The sequence below is a fragment of the Odontesthes bonariensis genome, chromosome 16 (assembly GCF_027942865.1).
Source record: "Odontesthes bonariensis isolate fOdoBon6 chromosome 16, fOdoBon6.hap1, whole genome shotgun sequence".
Classification (NCBI taxonomy): Eukaryota; Metazoa; Chordata; class Actinopteri; order Atheriniformes; family Atherinopsidae; genus Odontesthes; species Odontesthes bonariensis.
Genome location: NC_134521.1, coordinates 2,046,073 through 2,063,167, shown reverse-complemented (window position 1 = coordinate 2,063,167; position 17,095 = coordinate 2,046,073). Strand labels below are relative to the sequence as shown.

At 45.6% G+C, this 17,095-nt stretch overlaps 1 protein-coding gene across 1 annotated transcript; it reads right to left on the bottom strand.

Moving 5' to 3' along the window:
• Positions 1-1,641: 1,641 nt before the first annotated feature.
• Positions 1,642-7,278, bottom strand: serpinf2a (serpin peptidase inhibitor, clade F (alpha-2 antiplasmin, pigment epithelium derived factor), member 2a). The gene is made up of 9 exons (XM_075487354.1): positions 7,225-7,278; positions 7,168-7,191; positions 6,901-7,114; positions 6,070-6,213; positions 5,918-5,960; positions 5,583-5,728; positions 4,260-4,402; positions 3,677-3,872; positions 1,642-2,144 (listed from the first exon to the last, which is right to left on the bottom strand). Exons 1-9 carry the CDS (start codon positions 7,276-7,278, stop codon positions 1,642-1,644), a joined length of 1,467 nt encoding a protein of 488 aa, XP_075343469.1.
• Between the last annotated feature and the right edge of the window lie 9,817 nt (positions 7,279-17,095).

Here is a 17,095-nt window from a genome sequence, read left to right as displayed (position 1 = left end):
AAAAATATAATTTAAATATGTAAAAATGTTTTTTAGCCAGTAATTTATATATTTTTGAAAGCAGTTTTGGTGTGTAGAAGCTTAAAAATTCTGCTACCCTAATGGGGAGCTGTAATTCTGGTTGCTGGAGGATATATTTCTTAGTTATTATAGACTTAAGTTGTTGGTATTCTAGAAATGTATTGCTTCCTATCCCATGTTGTGATATGAGCGCATCGAATGAAATAAAATTTCCATTTTGTACAATATGTTCCAGATGTTTTATTCCTTTGTTCTTCCATAGAGTAAAGTTTAGCATTTTTTTGTTTTGCAGGATGTCAGGATTGTTCCAGATGGGTGTAAGTTTACACGGGAGAAGTGAGGACTTTGTAATTTTAAGAAAGTCCCACCAGACTGTCATAGAGGTGCTGACGTTTACGTTTGAACTAATAAGTGGCAGGTCCGAGATTTCCAGATTATCACATAATGCTTGTTCTATATTTATCCATGGTTCATCTAGTGGGCTAGGTTTATTGGTTTATTGGAGAGTAAAGCTTCCAGTTCAGAGAGCTTCTTGATGCCTCTTTGTGTTTGGGGAGGCTGCCACTGAACGTAAAAGAAGAACGGGGAAAATGGCATTTTCTAAATGCATTTTGGGGCTCGTTAAGTGCTTTTCAATCGATTTTCCCATTGAATTTTATAACCTGAGCTTCTCCTGATTGTCTCTGCTGTATTCCATGACCGGAGTTTGTTGGAAGTTTCCACCATGATCTCCTTGAGCCTGCTCATTTGGTATTGGTCCAGAGGTAAAAACCCTAAAATTCGCTGTGGCTGGAGAACTATTGATCAGGACCACTTTAAAGGTTACAGGAAGGTCTGGCTGCTTGGAAGGCAACACGTTAGGTGATAAATGGCTAACAAGTTGATGGTTAACTTGTTAGCTAACAACATTTATGTCTCCAGTTTATCTGAAAGACATAAAATTGTCGTCAGTGCTCAGATTTATAAAGGTTTCCTTCTCAAAATGTCCCAGTTTGGCAACAAAACTTTGTGAATGAGGGCTGGATCACAACTTAGAAACAGGACTGACACTGATCAAAATTAACGAAAAACATACACGTAATACACGACTTGTTGAAAAACACTTGTTTTTTTTATGAAACGGTCTGAACTTTGTGTTCAGTGGACACTTTTACATTTTATCCCATCTGAGTCTGAATGTCTGAAAATGATCAGTCTGAGAAATAACAAAAATATCAATCGGTTCTGTTCTGGTCTATGAAATGAGAGCACATTGTTATTTTTGGCATGTCTCAACCTTTTTGTCTGAACCTTTGTGACAATCTTGACAGAAATGTGCTTCTTCTGTCTTTTAAAGACTTAAAAGTAAAGAAACAAACACTACTTCAGTTCTAATAAATGAACTTAAGAAGTTTACAGGGTGTATTTTGTTTAGTCTTTATGCGAAACACAGTTCAGCTAACTTGTTGTTAGCCAATTAGCTAACAACTGGCTAATGAGTTGTTGGCTAACTTGTTAGTAGTTAACCATTTTTATGTCTCCAGTTTACATAAAAGACATAAAAATTGGTGTCAGTGCTCAAATCTAAAAGGTTTATTTCTCAAATATCACAGTTTTACTTCAACGTGGAGGTTTCAGACCTCAAACCGGTACAGAGTTGTCTGGCGTGGAGCCTGATTCCCGTCCCTCTGTCTTCTTCTGTCCTTTCTGTCCATTGACCTGCTGCGATGGCTCCTTCTCACCACAGGGGGCGCCACCCTCAGCCGGCTCTGCCTCACTGCACAACCTGTTGCTGAGCTCAACATTCGTGTCTCTTTTCTCAGCGAGTTGGTCACTGGGTTGGTCACTCATGGTGCTGTTGCGATGCGGATCATCGTTGAGCATGAGGTCATTGTCCGGGGCAGGGTTTGTGACGATGCCCATGAAGAGAGGGGCCAGAGAGGCGTCGTCAACGAGGGCGAAGAGGAAAGGGGAGCTGACAGAAAAGAGGGAGATGGACCGCATGGTGGTCACTACAGTGGAGGCGGACGCTTCTACGCCTTCCTCGCTGAGTTCTACGGTGCTGGCATGGCGGACGCTCGACACTCTGAGGGGCCGGTCAGAAATCCCGGAGAGGTTGGGACCAGAAAACAGCGAGCCGAGCCCTGGCAGAGAAACCAGAGGTGGAGAAAAATGTCACCGACAAGCCAAACGACGTGATAATATGCTGTGGATCCTACTCTGACCTGCTGATGACTGGACTCTACCAGACCTGAGGGTCTCAAGGAGATCTTATAAATCCAAAAAGTTGTAAATCTCTTAATACCCTGAGACCATGAATTCAGGCCATTTACAAGTTAGCCATGGATCATTACCGGTTTTATCTAGGCTTCTGTAACACACTCAGCGGGGTCACATGAAAGGATGAGATTATTGGCTAAATTATAATCAGACTGAGTTATTAAGGGTAATTCTCCTTGGATATCTGGCGGTGAATGAATGGGAATGAGGCACAAAGCGTGTCATACCCCGGTATGATAGGTGGCGCTGTACCCATTCCAGCTGTTGCTAATAGAGCCACTTCCTGTTGACCTCTTCACCACCAACAACAACAACAAACTCAGGCGTTGGAGAAAGATGGAGAACGCAGAGCCAGATGAAGCTACGTCCCTCTACATTCGGTCTGTGATGAGCTGCTTGTTGCACAAACTCGATGCCCAACGGAGCATTCTCCATCGCGTTGTTTGTTTCTTTCTGACGGCGACAACAACAGGAATATCGTCTCCTTTGACTTCCGGGTCACGACCCCGGGAAAACATCTGGAGCATGCGCAGAACGCAAAGTCTGATTCACCACGTGCTTCAGCGTCTACAAGCAGGTTTAGAGTGACTTTCAACCCAGTTATCTCGGGGTCTTAATCCGATCCAATTCTTAGTCAGATTAAGGTGTCTACATGCACTTAATAACTCAGTCTGATTGTAATTTAGCCAATAATCCGATCCTTTCGGTGCCATGTGACCCCACTGAGTGTTTGTGGCTGACTAAGTCCAACCTCTCCCGCCTACAGTTAGCTCAGAAGGAACCTGCTCGACTTCAAAGCCCATCGTGGTTCATCTCCACAGGTCATTACTGACACCTTAACCCCTCTATTGACCAGCAGGTCACATCGGAAATCATCACACTTGCTCCCAGACTCTGGATCGGCCTCCCTTTACATACTAAATTTCGCCCCATCATTGGTTATTTTAGATCAGATTTAAAGAGTCATCTTTTTCTCTTGCTTTTAGTTCTGTTCATATTTTCTTTAGCACACCGTTTTTTATCATTATTGACTCGTGGCTGCTCTTATTTGATCTGTTTTTATTCTTATTTTTCTCTCATATATTGAACTACTCTCGCCCATTGACCGCTGGGATAGGCTCCAGCCCCCCCGCGACCCGACCAACGGATTCAGCGGTATAGAAAATGGATGGATGGATGGATATTGAACTACTTTATTGAATGATGTTACTCTATGATGTCATGATTGATTTCTATATTATGGTTTAAATGCCATTGATGTTGTTTTCAATTGCTTATTTGATCACTTATAGTTGCCCCTGGATGGACAGCACCTTTAAAAAGGTAACTTGATACCTTTAACCTTTTAACTTGAGAATCTGTTCATGAGGAAGCGATCAGTCAATGCTGCTCTCACCCATTCTGGTCAGCACCTCCTCCAGTTCCTGCCGGTATTGCAGTTTCACCTTGGGCAGGTTGACCTGCATTGTTTTTTCTTGGGGCAGACGTCTGTAGAGGTCAGAGATGTTTAATTTGGGAAGCACCGATGACAGGTTTCCTCTGGGCAGGACGACTAAGAAGCTGGTGTTTCCCCTAAAGGGAAGACTGGCAACCTGCAAGAGAAATGGACCCTGTCATTCTATTTAGATCCTTTGTAGTAACTTACTCGATGACTCTATGACTGTAGACGAAAAGTAAAGTTAGACCTTGATTGGACTTTGTTGAATACAAATCAATTCAAGTTTATGCATTTGGCAGACGCTTTTATCCAAAGCGACTTACAGGTAGGCAGGTTGGGTAACAGGGATCTTACCTAAGGACCCCTACTGGAGGTAGTACCTTTCATGGAGGGGATTTGAAACCAGGTCACCCACATGAAAGGTGGCAATCTTACCACTACACTTTCCAGTCCCAAAGTGCCTCCTAAAATAATGTCTTCACCTTGTCTTTGGAGGTGAGCTCTGGTTCCTTAGTGCGTGACCAATGGAAGTTGGTGTTACCTGTGCCTGCAGATCTGGATCATCCATCAGGCGTATAGGGTACTGAGCAGATTTCATCATGTCCACTGACACGGAGTTCTGGCTGTTCAGGTAGAACTCTCCTTTTGAGGTTGCCAGGGGGTCAAATTGTGTCTGCCATTCACCTGATACAGTGGAAACACAGTGGAAAGAAGGAAGAAATCCCTACAGATTCAGATCTTAATCTAAGGCCTTGCCAGTATAGCTGCGTTTCCACTAGGCAGTCCGGTACGGGTCAGTTCAGAACGGTTCCCTTATTTCAGTGTTTCCTCTACCACCAAAGCGTACCGGTCCCATGGAACCCGTTACCCACGGGTTCCATGCAGCCGCGGCTATTCAGAGACAACACGGGAAGCCGGGCAGCCTCTCCCATTCTCTGGCGAAATTGCTACATCTTCAATGTTAAATTGACGATAAAACAGTTATTCACAAAACACAAGATATACCCAATACTGCATTTACTTTCATAACTACAACATGTTGTCTTGTAGCTTAATGAAGTGATTTGTTCTGAAATCGCCGCCGTTCACTGAGGAAATCATGTTATGAAGCCGCCACTAACAGCCGGGCTTCCGAGCCGAGGGCTGCCCGGCTTCAGGAGGGGGCGGGAGAGTCAAGTTTCTTTCTACAATTCTATGTCATCATTGGCTAAATCGACAAAAACTCATCACTTCCGAGGCTGCTCGGCGTCTCTGGGGGTAGATTAGACGTGGGCGTGTCAATATGAGGGGCTGTGTCGTAATGATTGGAGTTAGTGTTTGTCCATCCTGAGAGAGAAAAAATGCTCCACAGATTCTGATCCAGCCACAGATCCAACCACAGGTCCAACCATTTACAGGGCTTAGATTCGATCATACTTGATTTTGGCCTTGATGTGTGAATCTTCAAAGTCTATACCTTCTTTCTGTGTATTTGCTGGGCATACTTGTCATACTAGACACAGCTATGTTATAACTAATTCTTTTTAACTTTGCTATCTTCTGCTTTGGGATGGCACGAGCCACTACAACCCTGAACGTGTAATATTTGTTTTTAAAATATGTTTTAAAAGTCAGCAGCCACCACTGGTTCCATGGTAACAGTGGGAACGCAAGCTGACCCCAAAGCCACCCGACCCGTACCGTACCGATACGAAGTGACCCGAACCTTACTGACAGTGGAAACTAGGCTTCAGTGAGATAATATTTATGCAAGCAGTAGTCTTACCATAGATCTTTTTCTTTTCATTTCACATTACCATTTTAAAATTACAGGTTGTATATACAACAAAATAAACTTTTCCCCCCTTTTGGTGAATTGCCTCACCCTTGAAGTAAACGGCATTCATCAGCATTAGCACTACATCATGTGGAATGCTTTCCAGGAACTGGGAGATGTGGCCATTGGTAACGTTCTCCACCCATTGGTTGACCTCCTCCACAGAGACCAGAGGGACGGGCCGTGATCGGTACCTTAAGGAAACCCAATAAAAGACTCCACAGGTAACTGTCAGAGGTCTGGACTCGAGTCGGATGACTTGAGTCATAATTTTAATGACCTCTGACCTGATTTGATGTGTCTCTGAGTCATAAAGGACATAAAGAACAAGCAGCGTCTGAAATGACTTTTCCTACTTTCTTTTCTCCAAATGTAGCTCATACCTGGCCAGAGAGTCCTCAACAAACGACAACTTCACCTCAAATCCTGACGTGAAGAAGCAGACAAAACACAGCAAATGTAGGATTATATCAGATTTATGCCACCATGCACATAAAATGCCCCAGTTTAACACCTTTAACACCTCATTTCAAACCTGGTCTCAGGTACATGCGTGCTGCCACCTCCAACGATGTGCCGCTTAAATGAGGTACAAGGCTTCCCAGGACATGATGGTAGCATGGCAGGCTGTGGGCATGAAGGCTTTGCAGAAGAAGCTTCTCTGTCTCGTTACGAGCGCCTGAGAGAATCAGATCGTGTTGTTAAATTATATCTTCATTTTTAAAGCAAATGGTTTATCCTCTGAACACATGGCAGACTTGTCATCAGTACTCACAAACATCTTATTTATGTATGTTAGTATGCCAATACTATACTATGCCCATACTGCCTGCTGTGCAGAGCGAGCAGTCCCCTGCTTCCGAGCAGCAAACAGCGTAACAGGCGCGGCTGTCGGCAGGCGGCAGCAGGCAGTGATACGAAGGGAGAGAAAATAGGGCCAAGAGATTGTGAGGTCTGACTTTTTCCTGGAGAACCATTCTGTGATGCAAATGTATTACTCTGTTGAACGCATATTGTTCTGAGAAGCAAAACGCTTTATTTTTTAAACCCCAGCCAACTAGCCGGACTACCTTCATCAACACCAAAACGAGGCTGGAACTCTGCTCACAGGACGCAGCAGGGGGTAAGAAGATGTTCAGAAATGATGTTGCTGATATGGGATGTTACACAGCTTCATGTCAGAAGAGGCGAACTGTCCCTTTAAATATGCGGAACATTAGAATAAAAAGACATCCCACTGGACCCCTGTGAGGCAGAAGGTTTTGTCATTACTGGCTCATAGGGAAACTGGAGTGGTTCTTCATACCGTCACTGAGAGAAGGGTGAAGCAGTCTGAGAAACTCTTAAAAAAATCTATCTAACAAACCTAAGGTGAGATGAGCGAGGGCTAAAGCCAGGCTGAGAGGGGAGAGGACGACGTTGGGCTGCTGTGGTCTGACAGTAAGCTTTTCCAGGAGCTTTAAACCCAGTCGCTCTATGGCGCCACCTATCGCCCTGTGCTCTTCAAGGCCGAATATTCCTCCGCAGCTGTTAGTCTTATTCCTCTGCTTCTCTTCTTCTTCTAAAATACCAGAGACATCCTGATGGCAGGCAGATAGACAGGCATGATTTAAACAGTACGATTACATAATGCTGGAACATCCAGCGAACTATTTTCCTTTGGTACCAGAGAAAAGTGGTTTCTTCTTACGGTCAGTCCAAGGTGGCAGAGAGAAAGCAGAAGAAGAAGAAGACGCAGCTTCATTTCCAAATTACCAATCTGAAACAGAGACATAACCAAGGCTTCATGTTCGACTTTGGCAATTAGAGATCTTTATCAGCACACAGTCATCTGAGTACGCTGTATCCTTTCATTTGCAGTCTATGAAGCGCTTCTCAAGTTTAAAACGCATTCAAAATGGCTATTTTTGAGGAGTAATGAACATAAAAATCCCATGAAGAACACCACAATGTAAACGTTGAGATTCCTCAGATGGAGAGTTTTACTTCAGCCTCTTAAAGGGGAACTCCGGGGCATTTGAAGCGCAACCCCATTGCTAGAGGTTGTCAAATACTGACAGTAGGACACAGACTGGCAAATCAGCGCTCCCTGTGCGGCGATTGCGCTGTTTGTGCAGCCTGTCATGCGAGGCTAATACGTGGTGGCCAAGGGGCAAATTCTAAACCTTCCACGTAAAACAACAACTTGCACACTGCAGAAACGTCACACCACTTTATAAACCATCCGACAATAAAGTCACAAGCCTTACCATCAAAACCATATGCATGGTTCTTACATTACTGGCATGGGGACGTTACAAAACAACTTTATAAACAGCATGTCACTTACCGGTTGTTGGTATGCTCGCGCATGTGAAAGCCCAAAAGAGTCAATGGACGTTACTGTTTTAAATACTTGAACGCAGTTTTTCTAGAGAAGATAATTGTTTTGTATATGGGAGTATCGTCCATCGACTCTTTTGGGCTTTCACATGCGCGAGCATACCAACAACCGGTAAGTGACATGCTGTTTATAAAGATGTTTTGTAACGTCCCCATGCCAGTAATGTGAGAACCATGCATATGGTTTTGATGGTAAGGCTTGTGACTTTATTGTCGGATGGTTTATAAAGTGGTGTGACGTTTCTGCAGTGTGCAAGTTGTTGTTTTACGTGGAAGGTTTATTATTTGCCCCTTAGCCACGTATTTGGCTAGCATGACAGGCTGCACAAACAGCGCAATCGCCGCACAGGGAGCGGCGATTTGCACCAGTCTGTGTCCTACTGTAAGTATTTGACAACCTCTAGCAATGGAAATGCGCTTCAAATGCCCCGGAGTTCCCCTTTAAGGCGAGACACTACAGGTGAATAGGGTAATATTTTAAAATAATAGATACCACCATTAAACTTCCTCAGTTGATTACTTATACAAGTATGAAAAAAAATGTATTATATGTTTTAGAAATTTGTGTTTAATAATGCAAATTAGGCATTATCTCATTAAATATGCGCACATTTGCATATATTTCCGGAAGATAGATCTGAACATATGATAAAGCCAGGTGCAAAATTCTTTTTTCATTTTGTTTACACACAAAATGAAAAGAAAATTACAGAAGGATTTCATGATATCTGCTTTCATTTCCTAGGAAATACAAATATACTGCCCATAGCCTAAAAAACATTAATTTTCGCCATATTTTTTGATTATAATGTTACATAAATCAGGCCAGGAATGATTAGTCAACAAATCCTTCTATAAATATCTTCGGAATACTGATAAGTGTATAACCGGAAAGTTTGGTGTTAGTAGGTGCTCCATAGGCTGAGATACTGATGCTGGAAAAATACAAAAAACTGATTTTGAGAAAACGGCATTTAAAGATTTAAATAGGGGAATTCGTTTTGGTAAATTTGGGCGAAACGTACGATTAAACAAAATGTGATGAAATAAACATTTTAATTTATGTTTTGCATGTATGTGCTGTGAGCTCATTACCCAAACTGAGACTGATGGAAAGTAATTTATAATGACCTTAAATCTCAAATAACAATAACGATGACCTGCTTGTACAATAACAGTGCTAAAAAGTGCCAAAACAAGAGGGTAGAAACAGTCAGAACTATTAATGTGTAAATTTTCAGCGCACCCTAACTGTGTTTGTCAGTGTGTTCTGGATGTTTGAGATATGGCTACTGTGTTTACCAGCAGACTAAAGGTTACTGTTTCAGAACCTTTTTTGGCTGAATCACAATATGCTGAATAGATAAAACTCAGTATACACTGAACTGCACATGAATCCACCACTCAAACAAATTAACACGCTTATATTCATAGAAGTGCGTCAACAGATCTTTGGAGCTTTATCCAACTGATTGGCGCTCAAAAACGTTCTTCAATCATTACACAGAGAACGTTTGAAGTGCTTCAAAGTCCTGTCAAACAAATAAAAAGATGACCCCAACTCACCTGGCCTGTTTCTGAGCAAAATTATGAAGAGCAGACGAGTAAAATAAGAGTAAAGACGGATGTGGCCGATCTTCTGTAGGTGGACGGCGTAGTGCCTGGACCCAACAACTGCCATCCCCTTGTTTGTCTGTCAATCATCAACCGGACCAAATGTAAAAATAAAGCGGTAGAGTATCTCTAACTGAAGAAGAAGCCAAGTTTACCTAAAGAACAAAGCTAAAATAAACTTGACATCCATCCATCCATCCATCCATCCATCCATTATCTTCCGCTGGTCCGGGGATCTGGGTCGCGGGGGCAGCAGCTTGAGCAGAGAGACCCAGACGTCCCTGTCCCCGGCCACTTCCTCCAGCTCTTCTGGGGGGACCCCGAGGCGTTCCCAGGCCAGCCGAGAAACATAGTCTCTCCAACGTGTCCTGGGTCTTCCACGGGGCCTCCTCCCAGTGGGATGGGCCCAGAACACCTCACCGGGGAGGCGTCCAGGAGGCATCCTAACCAGATGCCCCAGGAGGCATCATAACCAGATGCCCCAGGAGGCGTCCTAACCAGATGCCCGAGCCACCTCATCTGACTCCTCTGGATGCGGAGGAGCAGCGGTTCTACTCTGAGCCCCTCCCGGATGACCGAGCTTCTCACCCTATCTCTAAGGGAGAGCCCAGACACCCTGCGGAGGAAACTCATTTCAGCCGTTCTCGTTCTTTCGGTCACTACCCACAGCACGTGACCATAGGTGAGGGTAGGAACATAGATTGACCGGTAAATCGAGAGCTTGGCCTTCTGGCTCATCTCCTTCTCCACCACGACGGGCCGGTGCAGAGCCCGCATCACTGCAGACGCCGCACCGATCCGTCTGTCAATCTCCTGCTCCCTTCGTCCCTCACTCGTGAACAAGACCCAGAGATACTTGAACTCCTCCACTTGGGGAAGGATCTCATTCCCGACCCGGAGAGAGCATTCCACCCTTTTCGGGCTGAAGACCATGGTCTCGGATTTGGAGGTGCTGATTCTCATCCCAGCCGCTTCACACTCGGCTGCGAACCGCTCCAGCGAGAGCTGAAGGACCCGACGACGCCAACAGAACCGCATCGTCCGCAAAAGCAGAGACCCGATTCTGAGGTCGCCTAGAAATTCTGTCCATAAAAATTATGAACAGAATCGGTGACAAAGGGCAGCCCTGACGGAGTCCAACCCTCACAGGAAACATGTCCGACTTACTGCCGGCAATGCGGACCAAACTCTGACACCGGTCATACAGAGACCGAACAGCCCATATCAAGGAGTCCGGCACTCCATACTCCCGGAGCACCCCCCACAAGAGTCCCCGAGGGACACGGTCGAACGCCTTCTCCAAGTCCACAAAACACATGTAGACCGGTTGGGCGAACTCCCATGCTCCCTCCAGGATCCTGCGGAGGGTATAGAGCTGGTCCACTGTTCCACGGCCAGGACGAAAACCACACTGCACCTCCTGAATCCGAGATTCGACTATCCAGCGAATCCTCCTCTCCAGTACCCCCGAATAAACCTTACCAGGGAGGCTGAGGAGTGTGATCCCCCTATAGTTGGAACACACCCTCCGGTCCCCCTTTTTAAAGAGGGGGACCACCACCCCGATCTGCCAGTCCAGAGGCACTGCCCCCGATGTCCACACGATGCTGTAGAGGCGTGTCAACCAAGACAGCCCCACAACATCCAGAGCCTTGAGGAACTCAGGACAGACCTCATCCACCCCCGGGGCCACCGAGGAGTTTTTTGACCACCTCGGCAACCTCAGCCCCAGAAATGGGAGGCCCCACGTCCGAGCTCCCCAACTCTGCTTCCTCATCGGAAGGAGTGTCGGTAGGATTGAGGAGGCCCTCGAAGTATTCCCTCCATCGACTCACGACGTCCCTAGTTGAAGTCAGCAGAGCCCCGCCCTCACCATACACGGTGTTGACGGTGCACCGCTTTCCCCCCATGAGCCGCCGGATGGTGGACCAGAATCTCCTCGAGGCCGTCCGGAAGTCGTTCTCCATGGCCTCCCCGAACTCCTCCCAAGCCCGAGTTTTTGCCTCAGCAACCGCCGAGGCCGCGTTCCGCTTGGCCTGTCGGTACCCATCAGCTGCTTCCAGAGTCCCACTGGCCAAAAAGGCCCGATAGGACTCCTTCTTCAGCTTGATGGCTTCCCTCACCACTGGGGTCCACCAGCGGGTTCGGGGATTGCCGCCACGACAGGCACCGACCACCTTACGGCCACAGCTCCGGTCGGCCGCCTCAACAATGGAGGCACGGAACATGGCCCATTCGGGCTCAATGTCCCCCACTTCCCCCGGGACATGGCTGAAGCTCTGCTGGAGGTGGGAGTTGAAACTCCTCCTTACAGGGGATTCCGCCAGCCATTCCCAACAGACCCTCACAATACGTTTGGGCCTGACAGGTCTGACCGGCTTCCTCCCCCTCCAGCGGAGCCAACTCACCACCAGGTGGTGATCAGTTGACAGCTCCGGCCCCTCTCTTCACCCGAGTGTCAAGGAAATACGGCCGCAAGTCCGACGATACGACCACAAAGTCGATCATCAAGCTGCGGCCTAGGGTGTCCTGGTGCCAAGTGCACATATGGCCCCCTTATGCCTGAACATGGTGTTCGTTATGGACAGTCCGTGACGACAACAAAACACCACTCTGATTCAGATCGGGGGGGCCGTTCCTCCCAATCACGCCCCTCCAGGTCTCCCTGTCATTGCCAATGTGAGCACTGAAGTCCCCCAGCAGGATGAGGGAGTCTCCCGGAGGAGCACTCTCCAGTGCCTCCTCCGGGAGACTCCAAAAAGGGTGGGTACTCTGAACTGCTGTTCGGTGCATAAGCACAAACAACAGTCAGGACCCGTCCCCCCACCCTAAGGCGGAGGGAGGCTACCCTTTCGGCTACCGGGGTGAACCCCAATGTACAGGCGCACAGACGGGGGGCAATAAGTATGCCCACACCTGCTCTACGCCTTTCACTGCGGGCAACTCCAGAGTGGAAGAGAGTCCAACCCCTCTCGAGGAGGCTGGTTCCGGAGTCCGACTATATCTAGCCGGAACCGCTCAGCCTCGCGCACCAGCTCAGGCTCCTTCCCCAGCAGAGAGGTGACGTTCCACATCCCAAGAGCCAGCTTCAGTAGCCGAGGATCAGACCGCCAAGGTCCCTGCCTTCGGCTGCCGCCCACCTCACACTGCACCCGACCCCCATGGCCCCTCCCACTGGTGGTGAGCCTGTCGGAAGAGGGACCCGTGTCATTTCTTCGGGCTGTGCCCGACCGAGCCCCACGGGCACAGACCCAGCCACCAGGCGCTCGCCGGCGGGCCCCACCCCTGGGCCTGGCTCCAGGGGGAGGCCCCGGTGACCCGCGTCCGGGCAAGGGAACACGGTGTCCAAAAATATTATTCATCATAGGGGTTTTGTGAGCTGTTCTTTGTCTGGTCCCTCATCTAGGATCTGTTTGCCATGGGTGACCCTACCAGGGGCTTAAAGCCCCAGACAACATAGCTCCCAGACTCATTGGGGCACGCAAACCCCCCCACCACGGTAAGGTGACAGCTCAAGGGGAGGTAAAAAATAAACTTGACAAGAAAACTAATCAAACAGGAAATCCGGGATAAGATAACATGAAACAATATTACTTTACTGTCAATTTAAACTGAAATTCACATTTTAACCTGAGGCTGAACAATACGACTCATCTTACTAGCTAAACCACAACTTTTGCTTTCTTATCTAAAAGGTAATAAAAACAATGAAGTGAACTTATTTTATTCAAGTTTGTTAAGAAAAAAAATCAAGAAAAGCCAAAATAAGCCGAACTTACAACAAAACTAAATGATACTAAATGATACTAAAACTTTACAACAAACTGTTAGAATAAATCGTAATGTTTACAACAAAATTAAACTAATTCCACATAAAACCTGCAACGCCTTCAAACAGCACTCGTGATTATGACATTGAAAGGTTTCTATATAACTTGTGAAGTGATTGCTTTTTAAAATGTTCCATTTTGAAGGATGAATGAACACGACTGTCAGATGTTCGGGTAATTTTCCAGGAAAACCTTATTCTAAGGTGGTGTTTTGGACACTGATCGCCCCCCAGCCAGTGTCATCGTGGTGCCCTGAACGTTCAGAGGGAGTGGGCGAATGTTTGTCCTGCTCTGTCACCACGTTCCAGCTTAACGCCCCCACAAAGCAGCTCTGCAACAAGCAATGTTCTTTTACCCCTCTGAATACCCCCATCCTCCTGGTTTTGCCCTAGAAAGTTAAAATATTCAATGTGTCAAATGTAGAAGGGTTTGGAAAAGAGATGTTGTTCAAGAATCTGTTTATGTACAAAGAGGATGACGTAATTCAGACAAACACAGCAGCGTTTTGGACAGCTGGACCCAACATGTCCGCCAGATGTTTTGAGGGAACATGAGCTTAACAGCTGATAATGAGGTGTATTTCTTATCTATGTTCATGTTGGGGATGAGTTGTAAGGAGGAGCTTTACAGAGAAATCACACTTTCTCCTGCCAAACTCTGAGTAATAAAACATACTTTTATCCACGCTAATAAATTTGCTCAGTCAGTGGGGTCACATGGCACAGAAAGGAAAATTGGCTAAATTACAATAAGAACTAGAAAATTTCGGAAGAAATTTTGATGGGTGCCAATCTACTGCCCGCCCTATCAACAAACCATTTAGTTCAGTCAAAGTTGGGGCTCTTGTCACATATAAACTTTGAATGAGGTCTCTGTGATGTTGTATGGCAGAGTTATGAGGCCTACAAAATAGGGCAGTTTATGGGATTTTTGGCTCGTTAAGTGCTTTTCAATCGATTTTCCCATTGAATTTTGGCCCTCTGCAAGGGCCAAAATTCATAAGACAGGTCTGCTGAAGACAGCTATGTCATTTTTATAAAGGTCCTGTTTAAAATACAGATTTTATGGCATTTTCAAAATGCATTTTGGGGCTCGTTAAGTGCTTTTCAATCGATTTTCCCATTTTCCTAAGACAGGTATGATGAAGACAGTTATGTCATTTTTATCAAGGTCCTGTTTAAAATACAGCTTTTATGACATTTTCAAAATGGCCTCGGTACGTGTTTTTCAATGTATTTTCCCATTGCATTGTGGGTATTTTCAAACTTCCCCTCACTATCAGTTTAAAGGAGAAACGCAGATCAGATTTAAAACATGGAGCTGTTATAACAGGGCATCCATCTTGGCTCTGCCCTCATAAGCAGTCTTAGAACAGAGCAGGCTAACAAGGCGTTGCTACGGAGATGGAACCAGCTGCGGCTTGTCTGTGTTAGACAGAGAGTAAACTGACATATGTGCACACACTATGGCTTCTTAAAATTAGACTATAATTTTGACTGTAGCCTACTGTCTCGAACAAACGGTCGTTGTTCAAAAAGTAAAAGTCGTATCCAAATAATTCTTAAACCGTCAGCGCCCCAAGAGATAGCAGAAGCCAGCGGTGTAATTTTCATTTGGCTACTATGTGTAGCTCGTTTTTTATGGCAGTTTTTAAATCATTTTTCACCTGAATTTGATGACTTTAAGCCTTTATAATGGAAATGGAGAGACGACCTCTGAGCTCAGAGGCAATTTGTAAGAAATCTGTGTGGCAGAGCTCAATAAGTGTGACTTTGGGTGAAAGAGGACAAAAATGCCTACGGTTTGAAGTAAAATTTGTCCAGATCGGACTGATATTTTTGACATGAGAGACATTTGTTCGAGGAATTGGTGCAGTATCAATTTTTGAGTGAGAAACAGAGTGGGAGAGACACCTCAGCTGAGATGTAGTCTACCTAATACGTAAACTGCCGTTGTGTCAAAGCTGTATAATATATATACAAACCCTTTGGGTCAGTTAAAGCCGAGAGTCTCCTGTCACATATACACTTTGAATGAGGTCTGTGTTATTGTTTATGGCTGAGTTGTAAGACCTCTAAAATAGGCCATTTTGGCGCTAATTAAGTGCTTTTCAATGCATTTTCCCATCCACAATTTTCCGGCTTTTTCCCATTTTTCCAATTGAATTCCTTTCGACTAATGAGAGCCAAACGTAATAGCACATCAATCGAGGTCGTTTGCTATTTATGCCGGTCGGACCATCGCTGCTAGACTAGTAGCAAACCGAAATTCATGACGGAAACGGAAGAATAATAGTCCAGCACAGGAGTAATATGTGTGTCTAATGCCTTCGGGCATTGGCACCCATAATGAGTTGAGCAAGGGTAATTCTCCTTGGATATATGGCGGTGAATGAATGGGATCAGAGGCACAAAGCGTGTCATACCCCGGTATGATAGGTGGGGCTGTACCCATTCCAGCTGTTGCTAATAGAGCCACTTCCTGTTGACCTCTTCACCACCAACAACAACAACAAACTCAGGCATTGGAGAAAGATGGAGAACGCAGAGCCAGATGAAGCTACGTCCCTCTACATTTGGTCTGTGATGAGCTGCTTGTTGCACAAACTCGATGCCCAACGGAGCATTCTCCATCGCGTTGTTTCTTACTTTCTGACGGCGACAACAACAGGAATATTGTCTCCTTTGACTTTCGGGTCACGACCCCGGGAAAACATCTGGAGCATGCGCAGAACGCAAAGTCTGATTCACCACGTGCTTCAGCGTCTACAAGCAGGTTTAGAGTGACTTTCAACCCAGTTATCTCGGGGTCTGAATCCCATCCGATCCAGTTCTTAGTCAGATTAAGGTGTCTACATGAACTTAATAACTCAGTCTGATTGTAATTTAGCCAATAATCCAATCCTTTCAGTGCCATGTGACCCCGCTGAGTGATTGTTGCCATGGCTGCCAGATATCACACATTCAGCATGAGACTCACACCTTTCCCACGCGTCCATGTTTCTGTTTTCTTAAGTGGTGAGAGGAACGTGATGATGTAGAAACTGGCAGGATATGTGCAGACTGCAAAGCTCTGTGCAACCAGTTTAAATCAATCGAACATCCTAAAATCTGTGACATAAGCCCCATCTCACCAGAAAAGAGCTCAGAACTACATGTCTCCAAAACTACTGCAGTCTGCAGCTGGAGTGAATTCATGCAGATCAGTCTGTGTCCACTGGGTGGCAGCAGAGGATTACAGATACCTGGATCAACTTTGAGAAGAACTTTGGTTTAGTTTAGTTTATTTTCCTTTTCATGAGACACATGAAACACATTAAAGTTCTGATAACTTCTATGATGCACTCATTGAAATGTTCACCTTCACAAAGGTACAAAGTTATGTTAAAGAACCAGAGAACACAAATGTCTGAGTCAAATTCAATAATATTCCACCCAGAGTACGTTTCTGTGGCTTCTTAATGTTAAAAACATGAACCTGATGGTGGAGAAGTCACCAAAGTTTCCCTTTTCGAGACGAACATGAACCATTTTATTTTTCCAAAGCTGTGAGAAATAAAAGACTTTAAGAGCGTGTTTAATGTGTGAAAGTGCACACCAGGCCAACTGAATCCGTCCATCACCATAACTTTAGTTATAGTTTAGAGTTTAAAGCAGCGGATCCTCAGCTCAGCCTGAACTTTAGGACAAAACTCTCCGAATGAGCCGAGCTGTGCAGGAAGGTAAGAGGTGAATC

Coding starts and splice junctions, on each gene's coding strand:
- serpinf2a (XM_075487354.1), bottom strand. CDS start 7,278: ATGAAGCTGCGTCTTCTTCTTCTTCTGCTTTCTCTCTGCCACCTTGGA. Junction 5,961..6,069: donor ACGCATGTACCTGAGACCAG/GTTTGAAATGAG, acceptor TCTTCACGTCAG/GATTTGAGGTGAAGTTGTCG. Junction 5,729..5,917: donor GTTGAGGACTCTCTGGCCAG/GTATGAGCTACA, acceptor GGTTTCCTTAAG/GTACCGATCACGGCCCGTCC.